We start from the raw sequence: 12704 nt of genomic DNA, 5'->3' as shown, positions 1-12704 counted from the left end.
TTCAAATTCCCTCCTAAACCTCTTCACATCTCGACATCTCCTCCCCCCTTAAAACCTGGCCCTGTGACCAAGCTTCCGGTCATCGAACTAATAGTGTCTTGGCTCTTGTCAAGTGCCTCAGGGCGTTTTACCACTGTTTAGGACGTCATGTCAATGCAAGTTGTTGGTGTTTGGTCACTCCCCGCGCCCATCGTGAAGCTAATGACTGCCTCCGTGGAAGCTTCCCTGGACTCACTCCCCTCGCCTTGTCCCTCGAAACTCAACGTGAGAAAGAAATCTGCATGAATTAACGGGCTTTCTTGCATTTCATTTCCACGCACTTGTTTGAAGATGGTTCGCTGGTGATTTGGGGGCACTCGAGGCGAACCGTGACGTCTGCGATGTGCAGACACATCTGGTAAAGTTTCCAAATAAACCGCACTGTTGTCCATAACTTTGTCAGAAACGCTATTGTGTCATCACCAGCAGGAAATGTGAGGCTACACGAAACATTTCGACATACAGCTGGCAGGAATGGCCCCTGCAATTTGTCCAGTCACTGAACAGACCTGTTCTCTCCACACATCCTCATTTTACTCATGTCAGCTGGATAAAAATCTGTTTGAACTCGGCCAGGAAACCAGCACCTGCTGTTTCTCAGTCCAGCGCTCAGCTAACTGTGCTACCCTGCTCCTCCAGGGTTTTTAACACCTTCCTAATCCAAAATGAAGTCAGATGGGCTACGGTTACCTTTGCTTCGTGCAAACAAATTGAAACAATACTTAAAACAACAAGCCATAGGGCCCTGAGATACGGGGAGTTACAAAAAACTTCCAGCCAGGAAAGGCTTGCTTTTATAATCTTTATTGTCACAAGGAGGCTTACATTAACACTGCAATGACGTTACTGTGAAAAGCCCCTGGTCGCCACACTCCGGAGCCTGTTCAGGTACACACAGAGGGAGAATTCAGAATGTCCAGATTACCTAACAGCATGTCTTTCAGGACTTGTGGGAGGAAACCGGAGCACCCGGAGGAAACCCACGCAGACACGGGGAGAACGTGCAGACTCCGCACAGATAGAAGCCGGGAATCGAACCCGGGTCCCTGGCGCTGTGAAGCAACAGTGCTAACCACTGTGCTACCGTGCCGCCCTACAGGCCGTTCGGCCCAACTGGCCCTCTCCTCCACCCCCCCCCCCCCCCCCCCCCCCCCCCCCCTCCCTCTCACCCCATAGCAGCCAACCCTATCAGCAGCATAACATCGAAAGGCACCGTTCACCAGCAGGGGGGATGAACCGTACGGCCCTGTCTCAGCGGGGGCGGGGGGGCGGGGGGGGGGGGGGGTGGAAAGCGGAAAGCGGGGCGAGCTGTTCAAAGGTTCACTGACTTCGGCGGAACGGGAAAATCCCATTGGCGGGAGGGGCAGCAAAATTCTGCCCACCAAATATGTTTTGACAATGATCGCGGAAGATAAGTATTGCACAAATGTGCGCAGCAGCCTGTTCCTTGCTACCTCCAAGGGATCTGACGATCTGGCCAAGCAAGTCTCTATCTTTCTCATTTTCTGACCATATCCCCCCAAGCCCTCCCCTCCCCAGACAACACACGTGGCTCACTTCTAAACCAGTCTTTATGATTATTAAAAGTACTTCAATTGTGTTGAGGGTGAAGCAACCTTAATTGGAAAAGATCCCCATCACCATCTAATAACTTGCCAATGTTCACCAACACCCCTCATGAATGACCAATTGTCCAAAGTACCATGAAGAAGGAATATCGTCTTTCGCTGCCTCAGGATGTCCCAAGCAGCTTGATAGCCAGTTAAGTACTTTTGAAGTGTGGCCACTCTTGTAGTGTAGGAAACACAGCGAGATCCCATAAACAGCCATGTGTCAAAACTATGGACCAAGAGCTGGCAAACGGGATTGGGAAGGTAGTTCAGGTGTTTTTCATGTGCCGGTGCAGACACGATGGGCCGACGGGGCCTCGTGTACACTGTGTATTCCTGTGATCCTCTGATAGGTAGGTGATTAGCCAGAGTTCATGGGGGACCCATTGGCATCTCTCTCTATTACAGACCCACGACTGGTTACATGGCTCGAGATGCGTCACCGGGACAGGCGGGGAGACAGATCCCAATAGTCCGTCTCAGCCAGGACGAGACTTGAACCCGTGCTGTTCCTTTCTTTATTCGTTCATGGGATGAGCGAGTTGATGGCAGGGCCAGGCTTTGTTGCCCATAACTAATTTCCCTTGAAGAGGTCGTTAGGGCGTTTCAGAGGAACAGTTCAGAGTCATCCATCATTGCTGTGGGGCTGGAGTCACATGTAGGCCAGGCCGGGTAAAGATGACAGATTTCCTTCCCTGAAGCATATTTCGGGCACCACAGACAGGTTTGTACAACAATCGACAGTTGCTGTGGTCATTAATACTGAGACGAGCTTTATGATTCCAGATTTATTACAGGTAAATCCCATTTTTACAAAATACCAATTTACCAGAAATGCCGGTTCATTGGAATTAAAGGGGCTGGTTTAGCACACTGGGCTAAATCGCTGGCTTTGAAAGCAGACCAAGGCAGGCCAGCAGCACGGTTCAATTCCCGTACCAGCCTCCCCGAACAGGCGCCGGAATGTGGCGACTAGGGGCTTTTCACAGTAACTTCATTTGAAGCCTACTTGTGAGAATAAGCGATTTTCATTTTCATTTCATTAAAGTGTGTGTTATTTTGGTTTATTTTTTCCGTCGATGAAGCTGAAACGCTCCGTCGTTGAAATTAGTTTATTTAATCGTTGATTCCTCTTTGTTTTTGTGTGTGATCCTACGCTGCAAAATAAACCCATCTTTGTGTCTGACTGTATCACTGTTCTCTGATTATTTCAGTATATCTTACGACGGAATGCCGGTTTTAAGGAAAGTAGTCTTTTCCGTAAAAACAGGATTTAATCTGCAATTGAGTTTAAATCCCAGGCACGGCATTGGTGGGATTTGATCCCATTGCTCGAGCCTGTGGAATTCCTTGCCCAGTGAAGCAGTTGAGGCTCCTTCATTAAATGTTTTTAAGATAAAGATAGATAGTTTTTTGAAGAATAAAGGGATTAAGGGTCATGGTGTTCGGGCGGGAATGTGGAGCTGAGTCCACAAAAGATCAGCCATGATCTCATTGAATGGCGGAGCAGGCTCGAGGGGCCAGATGGCCGACTCCTGCTCCTAGTTCTTATGTTCTTATTACTAGGCCGGTGATATGACCACTACACCACCATCTTCCTTCAAATGCTGCCGTTAATCCATTTAGCCAACTGGGCAGCAGTGGTTAGCACTGTTGCTTCACAGCGCTAAGGTCCCGGGTTCGATTCCCGGCTTGGGCCACTGGCTGTGCGGAGTCTGCACGTTCTCCCCATGTCTGCGTGGGATTCCTCTGGGTGCTCCGGTTTTCTCCCACAGGTCCCGAAAGACGTGCTTGTTAGGTGAATTGGACATTCTGAATTCTCCCTCTGTGTACCCGAACAGGTGCTGGAATGTGGCGACTAGGGGCGTTTTCACCTAAAACGTAACCCACACACCATTACGTCTGTCTTAGTCAGTTGAAGTCCTTCCTTCCCTTGATGCAAAAATATTAGTTATTGGGATTTTCAATTAATTCCTTTCAGCAGCTCATAAAGGGTCGGGGGTCAGGGGGCTTGACCCTGTGCCCAGTGGAAATTCACCTGGACTACAAGCTCACACACCGTCTGTGCCATAATCCTCCGCTGAACAGGTTGCCGTGAGAATGAGAATGCGGACATGTTTGGCTGTAACACCCAGTGTACAATTAACACGGAAGGGGCAGAGGGAAGGTTGGCGAGGAGCCTTGCGAATGTTCAGCAGAGTGAATGAACAAAGCACTTTCCACATCTTGTTGGGCAGCACGGTAGCACAAGTGATTAGCACTGCGGCTTCACAGCATCAGGGTCCCAGGTTCGAATCCCCGCTGGGTCACTGTCCGTGCGGAGTCTGCACGTTCTCCCCGTGTCTGCGTGGGTTTCCTCCGGGTGCTCCGGTTTCCTCCCACAGTCCACAGATGTGCAGGTTAGGTGGATTAGCCACGATAAATTGCCCTTCGTGACCAAAAAATGTTAGGAGGGGTTATTGGGTTACGGGGATAGGGTGGAAGTGAGGGCTTAAGTGGGTCGGTGCAGACTCGATGGGCCGAATGGCCTCCTTCTGCTCTGTATGTTCTATATCTTCAAACAGGTTGACTGGAGACTGTCACCTCTCCCTGGGGCAGAGTGGGTGGAGGATTTTGGGGCGCAGATGGAGATGACCATCTCTCCCTCCCAACAGACGATGTCCTCTGCCTCCATGGAAACATTTTCCTCCAACCACTTTGACCCCCTGGTTTTGCTGCAGATTAAAAATAGGCCAATCATTCCTCTCACTATCATGGCTCGCGCAATGTGTTCCAATGCGTCTATTTTTCGGATTTCCATTGCTGCACAGTTACAAAAAAATTAAACTACTTCTTTCATGAAGACAATGCCCTTGAATACGTGACCCGTCTCTCTCTCTACGTCCATTCACGTATCAGGGGAAAGTTTATGCAGGCTAGGGCTGCGAGGGAAAACCCAAACAGAGGGAGAGATAGAGAGAGGGGTAGAGGGAGAGAGTGGGCAATAGAGATAAAGATGGAGAAATAGACGGAGAGAGACAAAGATAAGTGGGCAGCATGGTAGCACAGTGGTTAGCACAGTTGCTTCACAGCGCCAGGGTCCCAGGTTTGATTCTGGCTTGAGTGACTGTCTGTGCGGAGTCTACACGTGTGTGCGTGGGTTTCCTCCGGGCGCTCCTGTTTCCTCCCACAGTCCAAAGATGCGCATTTTAGGTGGATTGGCCATGATAAATAGTCCTTCCTGTCCCAAAAGGTTGGGTGGGGTTACTGGGTTAGAGGGGTGGGGAGCTTAAGTAGGGTGCGCTTTCCAAGGGCCGGTGCAGACTTGATGGGCTGAATGGCCTCCTTCAGCACTGCAAATTCTATGAAAAGAGTCGGAGACACAGACAGAGAGTGAGATGGATAGAACAAAGTTATATTTATGAAAAGATTGAGAGAGAAAGGCAGAGGGGAGGAGAAGAGAAAGGGACAGAGAAAAGGGATCGAGGAGAGAAAGGAGAAGTGAAAAAGGAACGAAATAGATATTACAAGGAGACAGAAAGAGAAAGCAAGGAGAGAGTGATACAATGCGAAAGGCACAGAGCACTATTAATTTGGGTAGATACTCACCACCAAAGGCTGATGATGTTGGCAGGACAGAGGAGAAACAGGAATAGTGCGAGTTGTCCTCGGGACACAGAATCCATCCTCAAGGCAGCGGAATCAGACAAACAACAGCTGGACATTCAACTCAGGTGAGGACTGGACACTCTGCTCGGGACAGCAACTGGACAATCCTCTCAGGACATAACTGGACACTTTGCTCAGGACAGCAACTGGACAATCCTCTCAGGACATAACTGGACACTCCTCTCAGGACACGATCCGGACACTCCCCTCAGGACAGAAACTGGACACTCCTCTCAGGACAGAAACTGGACAATCCTCGCAGGACAGAAACTGGACAATCCCCTCAGGACAGGAACTGGACACTCCTCTCAGGACAGAAACTGGACAATCCTCGCAGGACAGAAACTGGACAATCCCCTCAGGACAGGAACTGGACACTCCCCTCAGGACAGAAACTGGACACTCCTCTCAGGATAGAAACTGGACAATCCTCTCAGGACAGGAACTGGACACTCCTCTTAGGACATGATCCGGACACTCCTCTCAGGACAGGAACTGCACAATCCTCTCAGGACAGAAACTGGACACTCCCCTCAGGACAGAAACTGGACACTCCTCTCAGGACAGAAACTGGACACTCCTCGCAGGACAGGAACTGGACAATCCTCTCAGGACAGAAGCTGGACACTCCTCTCAGGATAGAAACTGGACAATCCTCTCAGGACAGAAGCTGGACACTCCTCTCAGGATAGAAACTGGACAATCCTCTCAGGACAGAAACTGGACAATCCTCTCAGGACAGAAACTGGACACTCCCCTCAGGACATGATCCGGACACTCCCCTCAGGACAGAAACTGGACAATCCACTCAGGACACCATCCGGACACTCCCCTCAGGACAGGAACTGGACACACATCTCAGGACAGAAACTGGACACTCCCCTCAGGACACGATCCACACACTCCTGTCAGGACAGAAACTGGACACTTCACTCAGGACACCATCCGGACACTCCTCTCAGGACAGGAACTGGACACACATCTCAGGACAGAAACTGGACACCACTCAGGACAGAAACTGGACACTCCCCTCAGGACAGAAACTGGACAATCCTCGCAGGACAGAAACTGGACAATCCTCTCAGGACAGAAACTGGACACTCCCCTCAGGACAGAAACTGAACACGCCACTCAGGACACCATCTGGACACTCCTCTCAGGACAGAAACTGGACAATCCTCTCAGGACAGAAACTGGACACTCCCCTCAGGACAGGAACTGGACAATCCTCTTAGGACCAAAACTGGACAATCCCCTCAGGACAGGAACTGGACACTCCTCGCAGGACAGAAACTGGACACTCTTCTCAGGACAGAAACTGGACAATCCTCTCAGGACAGAAATTGGACATTCCTCTGTGCTGGGCTTGGGTCAGGCGTAGCACATGTGCCAGACAGACTGGCTGGAGGCTGGAGTCTGGAATCTGGGGGCTGGAATCTGGGGTCTGGGTTTCTGGAATGTGTATGTTGCAGGTTCAGTTTGTGGACTGATGTCTCCCCGGCGCCCGGGACTGGGACCTCTGTGCGGTGCTCCGGAGGAGCAGGAACCGGGAGGGGTGTGAGCGGCTGTCCCGCTCCGGCAAAGGCGGTCTCCGGACACTCTCGCTGGGCGTGTGGCTGAGTGCAGATAGGGACTGGAGGGAGGTGAGGAGTGAGGTGAGGAGCTTTGGGTCGGTCACTGGGGAAGGCTCCTCCTGCTACATGGGGAGGGGTAGGGAGGGAGGGGAGATTGCTCTGACTGTCACCTACCTGTACCCCCTCACCTGAATGCCTACCTGGGGAGGAGCTGGAACTCTGAGAGGAGAGGGTAGGGTAGGAGAGGAGTGGGTAGTCTGAGGGACAAAGTCAGGGAGCGAGGGAGTGAAGGAATAAGCTCATCCTGAGAGGCACCTCCAGTCAGCCAAAACCCTTTCCCAGATTCCTCTGTCCAATCTGGCCAGAGTTTCCTCCACAGCCTCAAAATCCCAACAACTCTATGTGGGGAATGGATCAGAGCAGGAAAATCAGCCACTCCTCTGTCCCAGAGGGAATCTGATCCCTTTCCACCTCCTCAACTATTGGAACAAACGTTTTCCCCACCACCCAAGTCAATCTCTAAACAAAATAAAATATAATAACAAAAATCAAACACTGGCTTAGAAAGGAGAGAGGGAAGGAGAGGGGAGAGAGGGAAGGAGACAGGGAAGGGGAGAGAGGAGGGAGAGGGAAGGAGAGAGGGAAGGAGAGGGGAGAGAGGGAAGGGGGAAGGAGAGAGGAGGGAAGGAGACAGGAGAGAGGGAAGGAGAGAGGAGAGAGGGAAAGAGAGTAATGAGAGAGGGAAGGAGAGAGGAGAGAGAGGGAAGGAGAGAATGGATAAGGTAGAGTTGTTCTCTTCTTTAAACCCCTCCACATACACACACACAGCTCTGTCAGGAGGGTCCACAAAGCTCTAAGTGAAGTTTGGGACCAGGTTGTGGGAGAGAGAGCTCACTTTGCACTGCCAGCTCTCGCTCTGTCTGTCTCTCTCTGGCTCCGGCGCTCTGCTCTGTGAAGTGTTGGGAATTTGCCAGCGAGACCAGGGAACAGTAATTACTCCCTTCTCCCACACATTCGCTCATCTAACGCTCCTGGCTGACGTTGCTCCGGGCCAGAAAATGTTTGTGTGTCAGCCAGTGAGGAGGGTCCGTGCGGAGATGGGGAGCCAGGGACACTGGCGGATGTGTTTACTGTAAGTATTGTAAGAATCTAGCATGAGAGAGAGCTGCGGGAGACTGGAGAACTTGGTTATTCACCTGGTAACACAGGTAGAGGAGGAGGTAGAAACTGTGTGTGTGTGAGAGAGAGAGAGAGAGAGGGTGTGTGTGTGTGAGTAGGGGAGACTGGGGGAGAGAGTGAGTGAGAGACACAGACTGAGAGATAGAGAGAGACTCAGACACACTGTAAGAGAGACAGAGTGAAAAAGACTGAGAGAAACTGAAGGGAAACTGAGAGAATGAGTGTGAGAGTCTATAAGAGAGTGTGAGAGTGAGAGACTGGAGAGAGAGTGAGAGAGAGAGAGACTGACAGACAGACAGACAGACTGACTGAGAGATACAGGGAGACACTAAGAGAGAGCAAAAAAGACTGAGAGAAACTGTAAGAGACTGAGATAGTGTGAGATAGTGAGAGTCTATAAGAGAGTGTGTGAGAGTGAGAGTGAGTGAGTGAGAGAGAGAAACTCAGAGCCACTGAGCGAGAGAGTGAAAAAGACTGAGAGAAACTGAGACTGAGAGAATGAGTATAAGAAAGTGTGTGGGAGTCTGGGAGAGAGAGTGAGAGAGAGAGAGAGAGACTGAGGGATAGAGAGAATGAGTATAAGAAAGTGTGTGAGAGAGAGAGACTGAGAGAGAGAGTGAGTGAGAGAGAGAGAGAATGAGCATAAGAAAGTGTTGAGAGGGAGAGACTGGGAGAGAGAGTGAGTGAGAGAGAGAGAGAAAGAGAAAGAGAGACGGAGAGATAGAGAGAATGAGTATAAGAAAGTGTGTGAGAGAGAGAGACTGAGAGATAGAGAGAATGAGTATAAGAAAGTGTGTGAGAGAGAGAGACTGGGAGAGAGAGTGAGAGAGAGAGAGACTGAGGGATAGAGAGAATGAGTAAAAGAAAGTGTGAGAGTGAGAGACTGGGAGAGAGAGTGAGAGAGAGAGAGAGACTGAGAGATAGAGAGAATGAGTATAAGAAAGTGTGTGAGAGTGAGAGACTGGGAGAGAGAGTGAGAGAGAGAGAGAGACTGAGGGATAGAGAGAATGAGTAAAAGAAAGTGTGAGAGTGACAGACTGGGAGAGAGAGTGAGAGAGAGAGAGACAGACTGAGAGATAGAGAGAATGAGTGTACGAAAGTGTGTGAGAGTGAGAGACTGGGAGAGAGAGTGAGTGAGAGAGAGAGAGAGAGACTGAGAGATAGAGACTGAGAGAGTCACTAAGAGAGACAGAGAGTGAAAAAGACAGAAACAGAAAGACTCAGAGAATGAGTGTGGGAGAGTCTCTAAGAAATTATGTGAGAGTGAGGGACTGGGAGGGAGAGTGAGTGAGAGAGAGTCTATAAGGGAGTGTGTGCTTGAGAGACTGGAGAGAGAGTGAGTGAGTGAGAGAGAGTCTATAAGAGAGAGTGAGAGACTGGGAGAGAGAGTGAGAGACAGACTGAGAGATAGAGACTGAGAGAGTCACTGTATGAGAGATAGAGAGTGAAAAAGACTGAGAAACAGAGAGACTGAGAGAATGAGTGTGAGAGAGTCTATAAGAGAGTGTGAGAGTGAGAGACTGGAGAGAGAGAGAGTGAGAGAGAGTCTATAAGGGAGTATGTGCTTGAGAGACTGGAGAGAGAGTGAGTGAGTGAGAGACTGACAGACAGACAGACAGACTGAGAGATACAGAGAGACACTAAGAGAGAGCAAAAAAGACTGAGAGAAACTGTAAGAGACTGAGATAGTGTGAGATAGTGAGAGTCTATAAGAGAGTGTGTGAGAGTGAGAGTGAGTGAGTGAGAGAGAGAAACTCAGAGCCACTGAGCGAGAGAGTGAAAAAGACTGAGAGAAACTGAGACTGAGAGAATGAGTATAAGAAAGTGTGTGGGAGTCTGGGAGATAGAGTGAGAGAGAGACTGAGAGATAGAGAGAATGAGTATAAGAAAGTGTGTGAGAGAGAGAGAGACTGAGAGAGAGAGTGAGTGAGAGAGAGAGAGAATGAGCATAAGAAAGTGTTGAGAGGGAGAGACTGGGAGAGAGAGTGAGTGAGAGACTGAGGGATAGAGAGAATGAGTATAAGAAAGTGTGTGAGAGAGAGAGACTGAGAGTGAGAGAGTGAGAGACTGAGGGATAGAGAGAATGAGGATAAGAAAGTGTGAGAGTGAGAGACTGGGAGAGAGAGTGAGAGCGAGAGAGAGACTGAGAGATAGAGAGAATGAGTATAAGAAAGTGTGTGAGTGAGAGACTGGGAGAGAGAGTGAGAGAGAGAGAGACTGAGGGATAGAGAGAATGAGTAAAAGAAAGTGTGAGAGTGAGAGACTGGGAGAGAGAGTGAGAGAGATAGAGAGAATGAGTAAAAGAAAGTGTGAGAGTGAGAGACTGGGAGAGAGAGTGAGTGAGAGAGAGAGACTGAGAGATAGAGAGAATGAATATACGAAAGTGTGTGAGAGTGAGAGACTGGGAGAGAGAGTGAGTGAGAGAGAGAGAGACAGACTGAGAGATAGAGACTGAGAGAGTCACTAAGAGAGACAGAGAGTGAAAAAGACAGAAACAGAAAGACTCAGAGAATGAGTGTGAGAGAGTCTCTAAGAAATTATGTGAGAGTGAGAGATGGGAGAGAGAGTGAGTGAGAGAGAGTCTATAAGGGAGTGTGTGCTTGAGAGACTGGAGAGAGAGTGAGTGAGTGAGAGAGAGTCTATAAGAGAGAGTGAGAGACTGGGAGAGAGAGTGCGAGACAGACTGAGAGATAGAGACTGAGAGAGTCACTGTATGAGAGATAGAGAGTGAAAAAGACTGAGAGAAACAGAGAGACTGAGAGAATGAGTGTGAGAGAGTATATAAGAGAGTGTGAGAGTGAGAGACTGGAGAGAGAGTGAGTGAGAGAGAGAGACAGACTGAGAGATTTGGATAGACATATGGACGATAAGGGAATAGTGTAGATGGGCTTTAGAGTGGTTTCACAGGTCGGCGCAACATCGAGGGTCGAAGGGCCTGTACTGCGCTGTAATGTTCTATGTTCTATGTTCTGGAGAGAATGAGTATAAGAGAGTGTGTGAGTGAGAGACTGGGAGAGAGAGTGAGTGAGAGAGAGGCAGACAAACTGAGAGACTGAGAGAGACACTGTAAGAGAGAGAGAGTGAGGAAGAGAGTGAGTGAAACTGCACGAGAGACTGAGGGAGGAAGTGTATGGGAGATAGAGTGAGACGAGAGACGAGAGAGTCTATAAGAGAATGTGTGAGAGTGAGAGAATGGGAGAGAGACAGAGAAGAGATAGTGAGAGAGGATGAGTGAAAGACAGAGAGAGAGAGCATGCGCGAGATAGAGTGAGATACTCTGAGCAAGAGTGTGTGAGACAGAACAAAGAACAAAGAATAAAGAAAAGTACAGCACAGGAACAGGCCCTTCGGCCCTCCAAGCCCATGCCGACCATGCTGCCCGTCTAAACTAAAATCTTCTACACTTCCTGGGTCCGTATCCCTCTATTCCCATCCAGACTGAAAGATCAGACTGTGAGAGAGGAGACAGTGAGTGACTGAGAGTGAGAGCGAGGGAGAAGGACTAGCGGAGAGAGCCTGTGAGAGAAATTGAGAGGGGGACTGAGACAGACTGCGAGAGAGAAGGAGAGAATAAGTGAGATAGAGAGAGAGAGAGACTGTGAGAAAGAAACTTAGAGAGAGAGGTTACGTGAAAGAGAAAGAAATTTTAAAAGAGTGGTAATAGGTACTTACCTGGGAATGCAGGTGGTCAGAGCGGGAAATAGTGTGAACGAGAGGAAGAATGAGAAAACAATAAGAGAAACAGACTGTTAACCAGAGCGCAAAAACAGTGTGAGAAATTATAAACAAAGGGAGAAACAGCAAAAGGGAATGGGAAGCAAGAGAAAAACGGAAAGAGCCCTTGAGGTTAGAATCATAGAATTTACAGTGCAGAAGGAAGCCATTCGGCCCATCAAGTCTGCACAGGCTCTTGGAAAGAGCACCCTACCCAAGCCCACACCTCCACCCTATCCCCATAACCCAGTAACCCCACCCAACACTAAGGGCAATTTTGGACACTAAGGGTAATTTAGCGCGGCCAATCCACCTAACCTGCACATCTTTGGACAGTGGGAGGAAACCGGAGCATCTGGAGGAAACCCACGCACACACGGGGAGAACGTGCAGATTCCGCACAGACAGCGACCCAAGCCGGGACTCGAACATGGGACCCTGGCGCTGTGAAGTAATTGTGCTAACCACTATGCTACCGTGCTGCCCAAGATAGGAAACAACGCAGTCATTTTGTGAACAGCAGTATCCCACAGCACAGCAGCGTGATACTAACGGGCTCATCCATTCTGGTGATGCGGATTGAGGGATAAGCATTAGCAAGGACACAGGGGAACATCCCTGCTCGTCTCTGAAATACTACCTTGGGTTCTTTTAATATTCACTGGAGAGGGCCTCGGTTTAACATCCCATTTGAAAGGTGGCACCTGGAGCAATGCAGCACTCTCTCAATGTCCCATTAAAGTATGAGCCTGGATTTTGTGGGATTGGCTGGGGGGTGGGGCGTGAACTCACACAAATGTCTAACTCGAAAGCACTGCCCACTGTGTCACCATGGACGGAGGTATGAAATGGAACAGAGAAAGGGGAAGCGTTAGGGAGTGACCGATTGAGATAGTAATAAAAAGGAATCATAGAATTTACAGTGCAGAAGGAGGCCATT

At 49.5% G+C, this 12704-nt stretch overlaps 1 protein-coding gene across 1 annotated transcript in view; it reads right to left on the bottom strand.

Moving 5' to 3' along the window:
• LOC140386825 (protein Wnt-6-like) overlaps nucleotides 1-9634 on the bottom strand; it is a 182936-nt gene extending 173302 nt beyond the window's left edge. Inside the window, exon 1 of the mRNA XM_072469556.1 lies at nucleotides 5238-9634. Coding sequence (XP_072325657.1) covers nucleotides 5238-5353 — 116 coding nt within the window. The 5' untranslated portion in view covers nucleotides 5354-9634. The remainder of the gene's footprint in view (nucleotides 1-5237) is intronic.
• Nucleotides 9635-12704: the final 3070 nt, after the last annotated feature.

This window comes from Scyliorhinus torazame, chromosome 2 (assembly GCF_047496885.1).
Source record: "Scyliorhinus torazame isolate Kashiwa2021f chromosome 2, sScyTor2.1, whole genome shotgun sequence".
Classification (NCBI taxonomy): Eukaryota; Metazoa; Chordata; class Chondrichthyes; order Carcharhiniformes; family Scyliorhinidae; genus Scyliorhinus; species Scyliorhinus torazame.
The sequence above is the reverse complement of the archived record's forward strand: the minus strand, read 5'-3'. Positions and strand labels throughout refer to the sequence as shown.